At 46.6% G+C, this 12,564-nt stretch overlaps 1 protein-coding gene across 3 annotated transcripts in view; it reads left to right on the top strand.

Annotated features, from left to right (window-relative positions):
* The window catches only part of LOC141271873 (uncharacterized), a 61,358-nt gene extending 57,184 nt beyond the window's left edge, over positions 1–4,174 (top strand). Inside the window, exon 6 of one of the 3 annotated variants that reach the window (XM_073682073.1) lies at positions 1,544–4,174. In XM_073682073.1, coding sequence (XP_073538174.1) covers positions 1,544–2,970 — 1,427 coding nt within the window. In that variant the 3' untranslated portion in view covers positions 2,971–4,174. Of the gene's footprint in view, positions 1–1,540 lie in introns of all 3 variants that reach the window. The other 2 variants (XM_073682074.1, XM_073682072.1) reach the window with 2 other exon arrangements.
* Positions 4,175–12,564: the final 8,390 nt, after the last annotated feature.

Below are 12,564 nucleotides of genomic sequence, written 5' to 3'. Positions count from 1 at the left end.
ATTCATAGCTGAACTCAATAATATCTATAGAATGGAGCTATTGATAGGTCAAAGTGCTGGGAATTCAGACAAGATTTATAACACTTGGGCCCCATGGATCGCTTTTAGAAAAACTCCTGATCTGAACTGTTGGTTGAATTGAATCCTAAATCCGGCCTTGAAACAAACAACATCTTGTACTCCACTTTTGTTCCATTAGAATCCATATACTGGTCATAATATTTAATCGACTGATCTGACTCCTCCATAAAGTTGGGGGCCGGGCCTATCTGGTGGAGAGATCTATCTTTCCTCTATCCCCCCTGCCCTTCTCTCTCTTTCTCCTCTTCTCCCCTATTTCTCCCATAATCTTCTTCCCTACTAACTTCTTTCTCATTCTCTTGTTACTGAGTTAAATTACTCCATTATTCTTTACATACTTGTATTGTTGACTATACTACAAATAATTTACATTCTAATTGTTAATTGCAAATTGTTAATTAATCAAAGTGACTATTCATACCAGCAAGTTCTTGTATTTGCAAATCTCTGAATTGTCACATGATTTCTAAACTTGTATTACATACTACATTTATAATTTTCTAATAAAGCCTTGATTTACAAAAAAAAGCTACACTACAGATTGCCAAAATGTCAGGTGGTATGGTTGCTATATTGATGACCTGCTTCTGATATGGTGGGGGGGGGAATCAGGAGGATGCCATGGATTTCTTCTTTTATATTAATAAAAATCATATGAATTTGAATATTATTTAAAATCTCAATAGTATTGGCATCAACTTTTTAGAAAAAAAACAGAGTTAATGTATCAGCAGCGTCCCGGCACTTCAGTGAGATACATGGAGGAGATGTTAAACACTTCTCTGTTACAGGTTTAGAGAAGTGTTCAGACCAGTGAGTGAAGATCATAAAAGGAAGCTTTTAAACGGAGAAGCCTGGTGGATTCATGTTCTACAAACACAGATCCTCTCGATCTTAAATGCCAGATAAGACATTATGGATCAATACGATTGAGTGCTTTAAGTTTCAGTGCGGTTAATTAGATATCGCTCCACAGGAACAAAATACTTTAACCTATCTGAAGGGTTAATGTTAAGGGTAGTCTATCAAAATAGAGGCATTTCTGGGATAGGTGGTTTCTGCAACCGGGATTGTGAGTGAAATGATTTAAACACCAGCAAGTTACCATAATTTGGCTTTATGCAGTGATTAAGGACAAAGCTCTGAAACGTTTTTCTGACTTCTAACAATTGTATGATTTATTCCAAGTTGTTTTACTGATCTACAATAAAGAGGATGTATTTTATCAAAGCACGAGTCCTACTGCTGGATCTTATCTTATCCCTTCTTGCGTAAAAGTTGGGAGGTCTGCATGACTTTACCTAGTGTTTTTAGCATGAGGCTGTGTTTGTCACATATTTTTTTATCCTCTATTGGATTTGTGTTTTGCTATGTGAAATGTTTATACAGAAAAATCATAAAATATCAATATATTATAATATTACATTATGGTAAAATAAAAAATCTATTTTATTCTCAGCAGGTGATTGTATCAGACGCTCAGAGGGACATATCATATCTTCACATTTTAAAGCAGAAAATCACGGTGTCACACATGATGCATACGAAGAGCGGGCAATTATCCCAGATATCCCATCAACCGTTCACAGCGAAGATCTATCGTCTGATATGGGTCAACATATATATTCTGATTCATTACAGACTGATAAGAAAAAGAAAAATAACAGAAGGGATGGTGAAGATGAAAGATCTCACAAAAGAGAGAAATCATTTAAATGTTCAAATAGTGGAAAATGTTACATAGATGCGTCAAATCTTGATAAATGTGAGAAAAGTCACACAGAAGCAAAGGAATTTTCAAGGTCAGAAAGTGAGAAATGTTTTACAGCTGGTCCAAAACTTGATATACGTAAGAGGATTCCCAAAGGCAAGAAGCCTTATTCATGTTCTACATGCGGGAAATGTTTTAAATTGAAACAACATCTTGTTGTACATGAGAAAACTCATAGCGGGGTGAAGCCATATTCATGCTTAGAATGTGGGAAATGTTTTTCACAGAAATCAAATCTTGTTGAACATACAAAAACTCACACAGGGGAGAAGCCATTTACCTGCTCAGAATGTGGGAAAGGTTTTTCTTTGAAATTAGGTCTTGTTGACCATCAAAAAACTCATACAGGGGAGAAATCTTTTATATGCTCAGAATGTGGGAACAGTTTTTATACCAAAAAAAATTTGGTTGCTCATCAAAAAACTCATGTAGGAGAGAAGCCATTTTCTTGTTCAGAATGTGAAAAATGTTTTCTTCGAAAAAGCTCTCTTGCTGACCATCTAAAAACTCACACAGGGGTGAAACCATTTACATGCTCAGAATGTGGAAAAGGTTTTTCTTGGAAATCAAGTCTTGTTAACCATAAAAAATTTCACACAGGGGAGAAGCCATTTACATGCTCAGAATGTGAGAATGTATTTTCTACAAAAAAAAATTTTGTTGCTCATCAAAAAACTCATGTAGGAGAGAAGCCATTTTCGTGCTCAGAATGTGAAAAATGTTTTTCTCGGAAAATCTCCCTTCTTACCCATCAAAAAAATCACACAGGAGAGAAGCCATTTACATGTTCAGAATGTGGGAAAAGTTATAAACAGAAAATGGGTCTTGTTATACACCAGAGAACTCACACAGGAGAGAAGCCGTTTTCATGTTTAGAATGTGGGAAACGGTTTGCTGTGAAACCAAACCTTGTTAGACATCAAAAAACTCACACAGGAGAGAAGCCATTTTTATGCTCTGAATGTGGGAAATGTTTTTCCCTGAAATCAAATCTTGTTGAGCATCAAAAAATTCACACAGGAGAAAAGCCGTTTTCATGTTCAGAGTGTGGGAAATGTTTTGCACATAAGTGGGATTTTGTTTCACATCAGAAAACTCACACAAGACAGAAGCCATAATGACACTTATGATTTTTGGTCAAAATACATACCAAATTCTATTTTGCTTAGGATCAGAGAAGTCACACTGGAGAGAAACCATTTTCATGCTTGGAATAAGGGAAATGTTTTTCTAGAGAATCAAATCTTGTTGACAATTACAATTTTGAAATGGGGAGAATCTATATCCATGTCCATATTGTGGCAAATGTTGCAATGCTAGCTAAAAAAATGTAAGTAGAGATGATTGACTTGATGCGGATCAGAAGTGTATCGAAGTTTTAGGAATTCACTGAAACAAGGTGGATTTGAACGATTTGCTATTCCCTTACCGTAAATCTCCTTTACTGTCTGACACCATTTTAAACATTGCAGAAAATTGCTCAGAAAAAGCTCATATAATCTTGGATGCATTTGAACAGGTTTTACTATAATGCCTTGCATCTATAACGTCATATTCACAGCCAATCCGAAGGGACTATTGCAGCCTGTATAAAGGCAGACGCATGGAACGCAGCAGCTATTTTGTGGTTGAGAATGTGGAGGATGTGACTCAAATGCCTATGCTTGTAATGGTGGTAGTAGAGGCCCCTTTGAATTGGCTACTAAATTTGTCTGTAGGGACAAAAGTGGCATCAACAATGTGATGCCCCTCATATTTTTATTGGAAAAAACTCTTGCTAAAAGGGTTTTAGGAAGAACAGTACCTTCTACATGTTCATCACTGTATTGGGGCTGTTGGTGATCTTCAGGGACAATATCACGTTAAGTAAGATGTGGGAGAAGAAGCAGCAGCAGGTTGAAGGTCGCTTTGCATTATTCCAGGCACAGAATGAGGCTCACCGCAAGAGTAAAATTGATGATGGCGACTGCGAACATGTGAAATCTTTAGGTTCAAAACACGAAGGCTCATATGTGTTTGTGATTGTAACCTACTGCATGTTTTAATGGATTAATAAAGAATTCTTTCTGAGACACTAGTACTTCTTTTTTCTGCCTGGTTTAGCCCAGTGTGACGACCACTTGCTGTCTGGGATTTTTCCACTACACCAACTATATAAATATCAAGTAATGAGCTTTCAAAAGATTGCATCAGGAAAACGAGCTTGAAGGAAAAAAAAGACTAAATATGTATGTGTATATATATAAAAAATAAAGGGAACACTTACACAGCAGAATATAACTCCAAGTAAATCAAACTTCTGTGAAATCAAACTGTCCACTTAGGAAGCAACACTGATTGACAATCAATTTCACATGCTGTTGATCAAATGGAATAGACACTAGATGGAAATTATTGGCAATTATCAAGACACCCTCAATAAAGGAGTGGTTCTGCAGGTGGGGACCACAGACCACATCTCAGTACCAATGCTTTCTGGCTGATGTTTTGGTCACTTTTGAATGTTGGTTGTGCTTTCACACTCGTGGTAGCATGAGACGGACTCTACAACCCACAGAAGTTGCTCAGGTAGTGCAGCTCATCCAGGATGGCACATCATTGCGAGCTGTGGCAAGAAGGTTGGGTGTGTCTGTCAGTGTTGTGTCCAGAAGCTGGAGGCGCTACCAGGAGACAGGCCAGTACACCAGGAGACGTGGAGGGGGCTGTAGGAGGGAAACAACCCAGCAGCAGGACCGCTACCTCCGCCTTTGTGCAAGGAGGAACTGGAGAAGCACTGCCAGAGCCCTGCAAAATGACCTCCAGCAGGCCACAAATGTGCATGTGTCTGCACAAACGGTTAGAAACCGACTCCATGAGTGCGGTATGAGGGCCCGACGTCCACAGATGGGGCTTGTGCTCACAGCCCAACACCGTGCAGGACGCTTGGCATTTGCCACAGAACACCAGGATTGGCAAAGTCGCCACTGGCGCCCTGTGCTCTTCACAGATGAAAGCAGGTTCACACTGAGCACATGTGACAGACGTGACAGAGTCTGGAGACACCGTGGAGAGCGATCTGCTGCCTGCAACATCCTTCATCACGACCGGTTTGGCAGTGGGTCAGTAATGGTGTGGGGTGGCATTTCTTTGGAGGGCCGCACAGCCCTCCATGTGCTCGCCAGAGGTAGCCTGATTGCCATTAGGTACCAAGATGAAATCCTCAGACCCCTTGTGAGACCATATGCTGGTGCGGTTGGCCCTGGGTGTCAGGACTTCGAATATTTTTGATTACATTTTGGCCATTTTTTGCCCTCTTTCAAGATGGCATCTTTTGTCTCATGTGCCCCTTGTCTTCCTGCTTTATAACTCCACCCCAGCCTCTAGTCAGTGCTAGAGTATTCTGCCTGTGTCCTGTTCCTGGTGGCTTCCTGGCTTCTTGCTTTCCCCTGCAAACTGTGTGAATCTCGTTACCTGCTCTCAGAGATTCTGCTGCATTCAGTTGTTACCTGTATTCCTCCTTCTCCTGGCTGCTCCTGCTGCTTCCTCTGAGCCTCAGTCCTCACCTGCATTTTGCTAACAAGCTGGTTTCTGCTCTGACTCACCTTCATTAGATAGCTGCAGAGCACGGGTCTGTGCTGCACTATCAGGGACTAGGCCTCCCTGGATTATCTAATATATATTGTATGGACTTACTTGCATCTATATATATATTTGTGTATGGACTTGATAAAGACTTACTTGTTTTCTAGCATCCTCTAGTGTGAACTGTGCTTTACAGACTGCTCTGCTGATTGCATTTTCCCCTGAGTGTTTATGGACTTTGAGTTTTCGTCTGCACTTGTTTGAAACACCGTGTGTTTATAATATAGACTTTGACACCTATAAACTGTGTTCTGTAGTATCTTTTGTTCCACACAAAGAGACTCCTAGTGTATCCATTATAATTATTACACTGGGTTCCTCCTAATGCAGGACAATGCCAGACCTCATGTGGCTGGAGTGTGTCAGCAGTTCCTGCAAGATGAAGGCATTGAAGCTATGGACTGGCCCACCCGTTCCCCAGACCTGAATCCGATTGAGCACATCTGGGACATCATGTCTCTCTATATCCACCAAGGTCACGTTGCACCACAGACTGTCCAGGAGTTGGTGGATGCTTTAGTCCAGGTCTGGGAGGAGATCCCACAGGAGACCATTCGCAACCTCATCAGGAGCATGCCCAGGCATTGTAGGGAGGTCATACTGGTACGTGGAGGCCACACTCAATACTGAGCCTCATTTTGTCTTGTTTTAAGGACATTACATCCAAGTTGGATCAGCCTGTAGTTTGTTTTTCCACTTTAATTTTGGGGGTGACTCCAAATCCAGGCCTCCATTGGTTAATAAATTTGATTTCCATTGATGATTTTTGTGTGATTTTGTTGTCAGCACATTCAACTTTGTACAGAACAAAGTATTCAATGAGAGTATTTCATTCATTCTGATCTAGGATGTGTTATTTGAGTGTTCCCTTTATTTTTTTGAGCATTGTATATATACACACTTGTAACCAGAAGTTTACATAAACTATATAAAAAGACACATATGCATGTTTTTCTCAATATCTGACATGAAATCAGAATAAACCTTTCCCATTTTAGGTCAGTTAAGATTACCATAATTTTTAATATTTGCCAAATGCCAGAATAATGAGAGAGAGAGAATGTTTTAAGGCATTTTTATTACTTACTGCAGAGTCAAAAGTTTACATACATTTCATTAGTATTTGGTACCATTGCCCTTAAACTGAATGACTTGGGTCAAACGTTTGGGATATCCTTCCACAAGCTTCTCACAATAGTTGGTTGGAATTTGGGCAAATTCCTCCTGACAAATCTGGTGTAACTGATCCAGGTTTTTAGGTCGCCTTGCTCGCACCTGCCTTTTCAGCTTTGCCCATAAATTTTCAATAGGATTGAGATCAGGGCTTTGTGCTGACCACTCCAAAACATTGACTTTGTTATCCTTAAGCCACTTTGTTACCATTTTAGCAGTACGTTTCGGGTCATTGTCCATTTGGAAGACCCATTTCTGCCCAAGCTTTAACTTCCTGGCTGATGCCTTGAGATGTTGCTTCAGTAGTGCCACATAATCTTCTTTTCTCATGATGCCATATATTTTGTGAAGTGCACCAGTCCCTCCTGCCACAAAACAACCCCACAACATGAAGCTGCCACCCCCGTGTTTCACAGCTGGGATGGTGTTCTTAGGCTTCCAAGCTTCTCCCTTTTTTCATCCAAACGTAACAATGTTCATTATGCCCAAAAAGTTAAATTTTAGATTCATCAGACCACAGGACTTGTCTCCAAAAATTAAGGTCTGTGTTCCTGTGTGCATTTGCAAACATTAATCTGGCTTTTTTTATGTTTCTTTTGTAGTAATGGCTTCTTCCTGGCAGAGCGGCCTTTCAGCCCATGTTGATACAGTACTAGTTTCACTGTAGATATTGACACAATCTTACCAGCTTCCGCCATCATCTTCAAGGTCTTTTGCTTTTGTCCTTGGGTTGATAAGCACATGTCCGACCAAAGCACGTTCTTCTCTGGGACACAGAACACGTCTCCTTCCTTAGCGGTATGATGGCTGGTGTAGTGCCGGCGTCCCTGCCCTCTGCTAGGCAGGGACGCTGTTCCCCTCACCGCTCTGCTCCGTGCCCGGCGTCCCTCTCCCGCTCTGCTGGCAGCGCGCGCTCCTTCCCGGCCACTGTGCTTAGGGCGCGCGCGCGCGCCCTCCCTCCCTCTTAAAGGGGCCGCGCGCGCCGTCCTAAGGAGTCCCCGGCCAATGGCCGGAGGACTTTACCATATATAAGGCACCTCCTCCAAAATGGAGGTGCCCGAGCAATGTTGTTGCACCGTTCTACTCTGCTTCAGCCCTCAGGTCCCGTTGCCAGTTACCTGCCAGTTACCTGCCAGATTCCTGCCAGCTTGCTGTCCTAATCCTGCCTGATTTCCTGTTACCTGCCTGCCTGCCTGAGGTCCGACGGTCTGCCTTACAACTCCGGTCAGTCTGTCTAAGGACCAACTTGCCCGCTCACCTGGGAGCGCACATCAGCTACCTGCCTGCTTGCCTGAGGTCCGACGGTCTGCCTTACAACTCCGGTCAGTCTGTCTATGGACCAGCTTGCCCGCTCACCTGGGAGCGCTTCTCCGCTACCTGCCTGCTTGCCTGCCCGGAGGCTCCGCTGTCACGTGCTGTGACCACCAGCTATTCCAGACTCTTGCCCGCTCACCTGGGAGCGCTTCTCCGCTACCTGCCTGCTTGCCTGCCCGAAGGCTCCGCTGTCACGTGCTGTGACCACCAGCTATTCCAGACTCTTGCCCGCTCACCTGGGAGCGCTTCTCCGCTACCTGCCTGCTTGCCTGCCCGGGGGTTCCGCTGTCACGTGCTGGGACCACCAGCTATTCCAGAGACTCTTGCCCGCTCACCTGGGAGCGCTTCTCCGCTACCTGCCTGCTTGCCTACCTGGAGGCTCCGCCGTCACGTGCTGTGACCACCTGCTATTCCAGAGACTCTCGCTTGCTCACCTGGGAGCACACATCCTCCATCTGCCTTGCTAGCCTACCTGGAGGTTCAGCCATCACAGGTCGTACCTACCCTTTACCTAGAGACTGCCCCGGTCACTTGCCGTGACCTCCAGCCCGTTCTTCCAGAGACTGCCCCGGTCACTTGCCGTGACCTCCAGCCCGTTCTTCCAGAGACTGCCCTGATCACTTGCCGTGACCTCCTGCCCGTACACCCAGAGACTGTCCCGGTCACCTGCTGTGACTGCCTGCCTGGTCGCCACCCGCTCCCTTACAAGGACCGCTCCCTTGTATAGTAGCCCAGAGGTTCCGCCTCCCAGACCCGTTACAGTTTGCTCGGGCCATGGAACCCGGTGGCACCCAAGCTCCCTCGCTCTCGGACCTGTGTCATGAACTGTCCCGTCAAAGGTCCCAACAGGAGTCCATCCTGGGTCACCTGCGGAATGTCAATACTCGCCTGGACACTCTGACTGTTCCACCAACAACCTCCGCCAGTGCCATGTCTCGCAATCCGGCAGCTCCGCTGTCCACTAACACCATGATATCCTACCCCGGACCTCGGCTTTCTGCACCTCCTCGCTTCGGAGGCGACTCAGCCCAGGCTCGGGGCTTCATAAATCAGTGCACCCTGCACTTTGAACTATTGTCCCACCAGTTTAACTCCGACCGAGCCAAAATTGCATTCATCATGTCCCATCTCACCGGGGAGGCCCTGGCCTGGCTAAATCCTCTATGGGAGAGAGGAGACCCCCTGGTGTCCAACTTGCCTGCTTTTCTCACGGCTTTCCGGAAAGTCTTCGACGAACCCGGACGGAAGACCTCATCCGCATCATCGTTGCTACGCCTCCGTCAGGAAAGTCTCACCGTGGGCCAATATGCCATACGGTTCCGTACCCTTGCCTCGGAGCTGGCCTGGGATAACGACGCTCTGGTTTCCGTCTTCTGGGAGGGTCTGTCCGGCCGTATTAAAGATGAACTTGCCGGTCGGGACATTCCTACCACTCTCGATGACTTAATAACTCTTGCCACCCGGATTGACCTACGGTTCCAGGAGCGTGCCAGAGAGGTCACCCGTGAGAGGAGGTTACCACGTCTAGCTCCTACTTTTCAGAAACCCGTCACTCCTTCTGTCTCTAACCAGGTACACCCTCCTGAGCCTATGCAGGTCGACCAGACCAAGATGGTCAAGACCCGTCAGGACTTACGCCGTGCCGAGGGGACCTGCTTCTACTGTGGCAGTAAGGAGCACCGGATCCGTGCCTGCCCGGAGAGGTCGGGAAACGCCTGTGTCTAGGTTCGCTCAGAGAGGTCCACCTAGACAAGAATAAATCCTCTCCATCCCTGCTGTTGTCAGTTTCAATCGTCTACGGGGAGAACCGTTATTTCGAACTAGCCCAACTGGACTCTGGAGCAGCCGGGAATCTTATTTCACAGTCCCTGGTAGAGAAATACCGCATCCCCACCAAACCTCTGGCTGTACCCTTGTCTGTTGCTGCCGTGGATGGGGGGCTCTTACCACGCCCCATCCAACTCATCACCGAATCCATTACTCTGCAGGTGGGAATGCTGCATTCTGAAAGTATCTCCTTCCATGTTCTGCCTGGACTCTCTCACGCCCTCTTGCTAGGCCTACCTTGGCTCCAGAAACATGCACCCGTTCTTGACTGGCAGACCGGAGAAGTCCTTCGCTGGGGACAGGGCTGCCATAAGACCTGTCTGGTTCCCGTTCATCCCGTCCGTCCTTCTCCTACCCCAGCTAATCTACCTGGACTTCCGATTCCTTATTGGTCTTATGCTGATGTCTTTAATAAAAAGGAGGCAGAGACACTACCCCCTCATAGACCATACGACTGCCCTATCGACCTGTTACCTGGTACTTCTCCTCCCCGTGGGCGTATTTATCCATTATCCGCTGCTGAGACCCGGTCGATGTCCGAATATATTGAGGAGAATCTGGCCAGGGGATTCATCCGGAAATCTACCTCCCCGGCGGGAGCAGGCTTCTTTTTCGTCAAAAAGGACGGCTCTCTCCGTCCCTGTATAGACTATAGAGGCCTTAACCAGATCACGGTGAAGAATAAGTACCCCCTTCCGCTCATTCCGGAGTTATTTGATCGTCTGAGGGGGGCTAGAATCTTCACCAAACTGGACCTCCGTGGGGCGTACAACCTGGTTCGTATCCGTCAGGGGGATGAATGGAACACGGCATTCAACACCCGGGACGGCCACTATGAATATCTGGTAATGCCCTTTGGCCTCTGTAACGCTCCTGCCATCTTTCAAGAGTTGTTCAATGACATCTTCCGGGACCTTCTCTACTCCTGCGTAGTGGTGTACCTGGACGACATCTTGGTCTTCTCTCCGGATCTCCAGACTCACCGGAGGGATGTTCGTCAGGTCCTGCTCAGGCTCAGGCAGAACCATCTCTACGCTAAATATGAGAAGTGCCTCTTTGAGCAGACCTCGCTTCCGTTTCTGGGCTACATTATCTCTCAGACCGGCCTACAAATGGATCCTGAGAAACTGTCTGCCATCGAGAAATGGCCCCGACCAGAGGGGTTGAAGGCTATTCAACGGTTCCTGGGCTTCGCCAACTATTACCGCCTCTTCATCCCGCACTTCTCTTCCCGGACTGCCCCAATTTCCGCGCTCACCCGTAAGGGTACTAATCCCAAAGAGTGGCCGCCCGAAGCAGAGGAGGCCTTTCTTTCCCTAAAACAGGCCTTCTCTTCCGCCCCGGTGCTGCATCGCCCGGACGGCAACAAGCAGTTCTTCCTGGAAGTTGACGCCTCCTCCTCTGGAGCCGGAGCGGTACTTACTCAAAAATCATCTTCCGGGAGAATGGTAACTTGTGGCTTCTTCTCCAAACTCTTCTCCTCTTCTGAGCGCAACTATTCCATAGGAGACCGAGAGTTATTGGCCATCAAGCTGGCGTTGGAGGAGTGGCGTTACCTACTCGAGGGGGCTCTTCATCCGGTAATAATTTACACTGACCACAAGAACTTGGCTTACCTCCAGCATGCCCAGAGACTTAACCCGCGCCAAGCCCGGTGGTCCTTGTTTTTTGCTCGCTTTGATTTTGTTCTTCATTTTCGCCCGGCTGACAAAAACGTCAAAGCAGACGCCTTGTCCCGATCCTTTCTGGTGTCCGATCTCGAGGAAGAACCTAAACATATCATCGATCCCGCCAGAGTAATGTAGGTGGCTCCTGTGAGTCTAAATCGTCTCCCTCCCGGTAAGACGTTTGTTTCAGTACCTGATCGGGAGAAGATCCTACACTGGGGCCATTCGTCTAAACTAGCTGGCCACGCCGGTCAGAAAAAGACCCTCCAGCTTATTGCCCGGCACTATTGGTGGCCTACCCTGCACAAGGACATAATAGACTTTGTTTCTGCCTGTGTGTCCTGCGCCCGCAACAAAGTCCCGAGACATCTGCCAGCCGGACGCCTCCTTCCGCTTCCTGTACCTGCTGCCCCCTGGCAGCATATAGCAATGGACTTTATAACTGATCTCCCCGTCTCTGCCGGTTGTACGGTCATTTGGGTGGTCGCTGACCGCTTTTCCAAGATGGCTCACTTTATTCCCCTGCCAGGCCTTCCGTCTGCACCCGAGCTGGCTAAAGACTTTATCCGCCACATCTTCCGTCTTCATGGCCTGCCCCTCCACATCGTGTCGGATCATGGGGTACAGTTCACCTCACGTTTCTGGAGAGCCACTTGTAAACTACTAGACGTCACCCTGGACTTCTCTTCCGCTTACCACCCACAGTCCAATGGTCAAGTGGAGCGGATCAATCAGAACCTGACCAGTTACCTCCGGCACTTCGTTAATCCCCACCATTCTGACTGGGTGGATCTCCTACCATGGGCCGAGTTCTCTTATAATAATCACGAGAGCGAATCCTCCTCCAAATCCCCGTTTTTTGTAGTCTTTGGTCAGCATCCTCGGATTCCTTTTCCTGTCTCCACCTCTGTGGACAACCCGGCTGCGGAATCTCTCGTTAGCAAATTTTCCTCCATATGGGAGAGTACCCGGTCCGCACTCCTTCTGTCATCCGAGCGTATGAAAAGACACGCTGACAAAAAACGCCTGGATCCTCCACAATTTCGTCCAGGAGATAAAGTCTGGCTCTCATCTAAATATGTTCGACTCAAGATACCTTCTTACAAGTTA

This window comes from Phyllobates terribilis, unplaced genomic scaffold (genome assembly GCF_046119375.1).
Source record: "Phyllobates terribilis strain yellow unplaced genomic scaffold, ASM4611937v1 Scaffold_5__5_contigs__length_657084704, whole genome shotgun sequence".
NCBI lineage: Eukaryota > Metazoa > Chordata > Amphibia > Anura > Dendrobatidae > Phyllobates > Phyllobates terribilis.
This window is presented reverse-complemented; position numbering and strand designations above follow the sequence as displayed.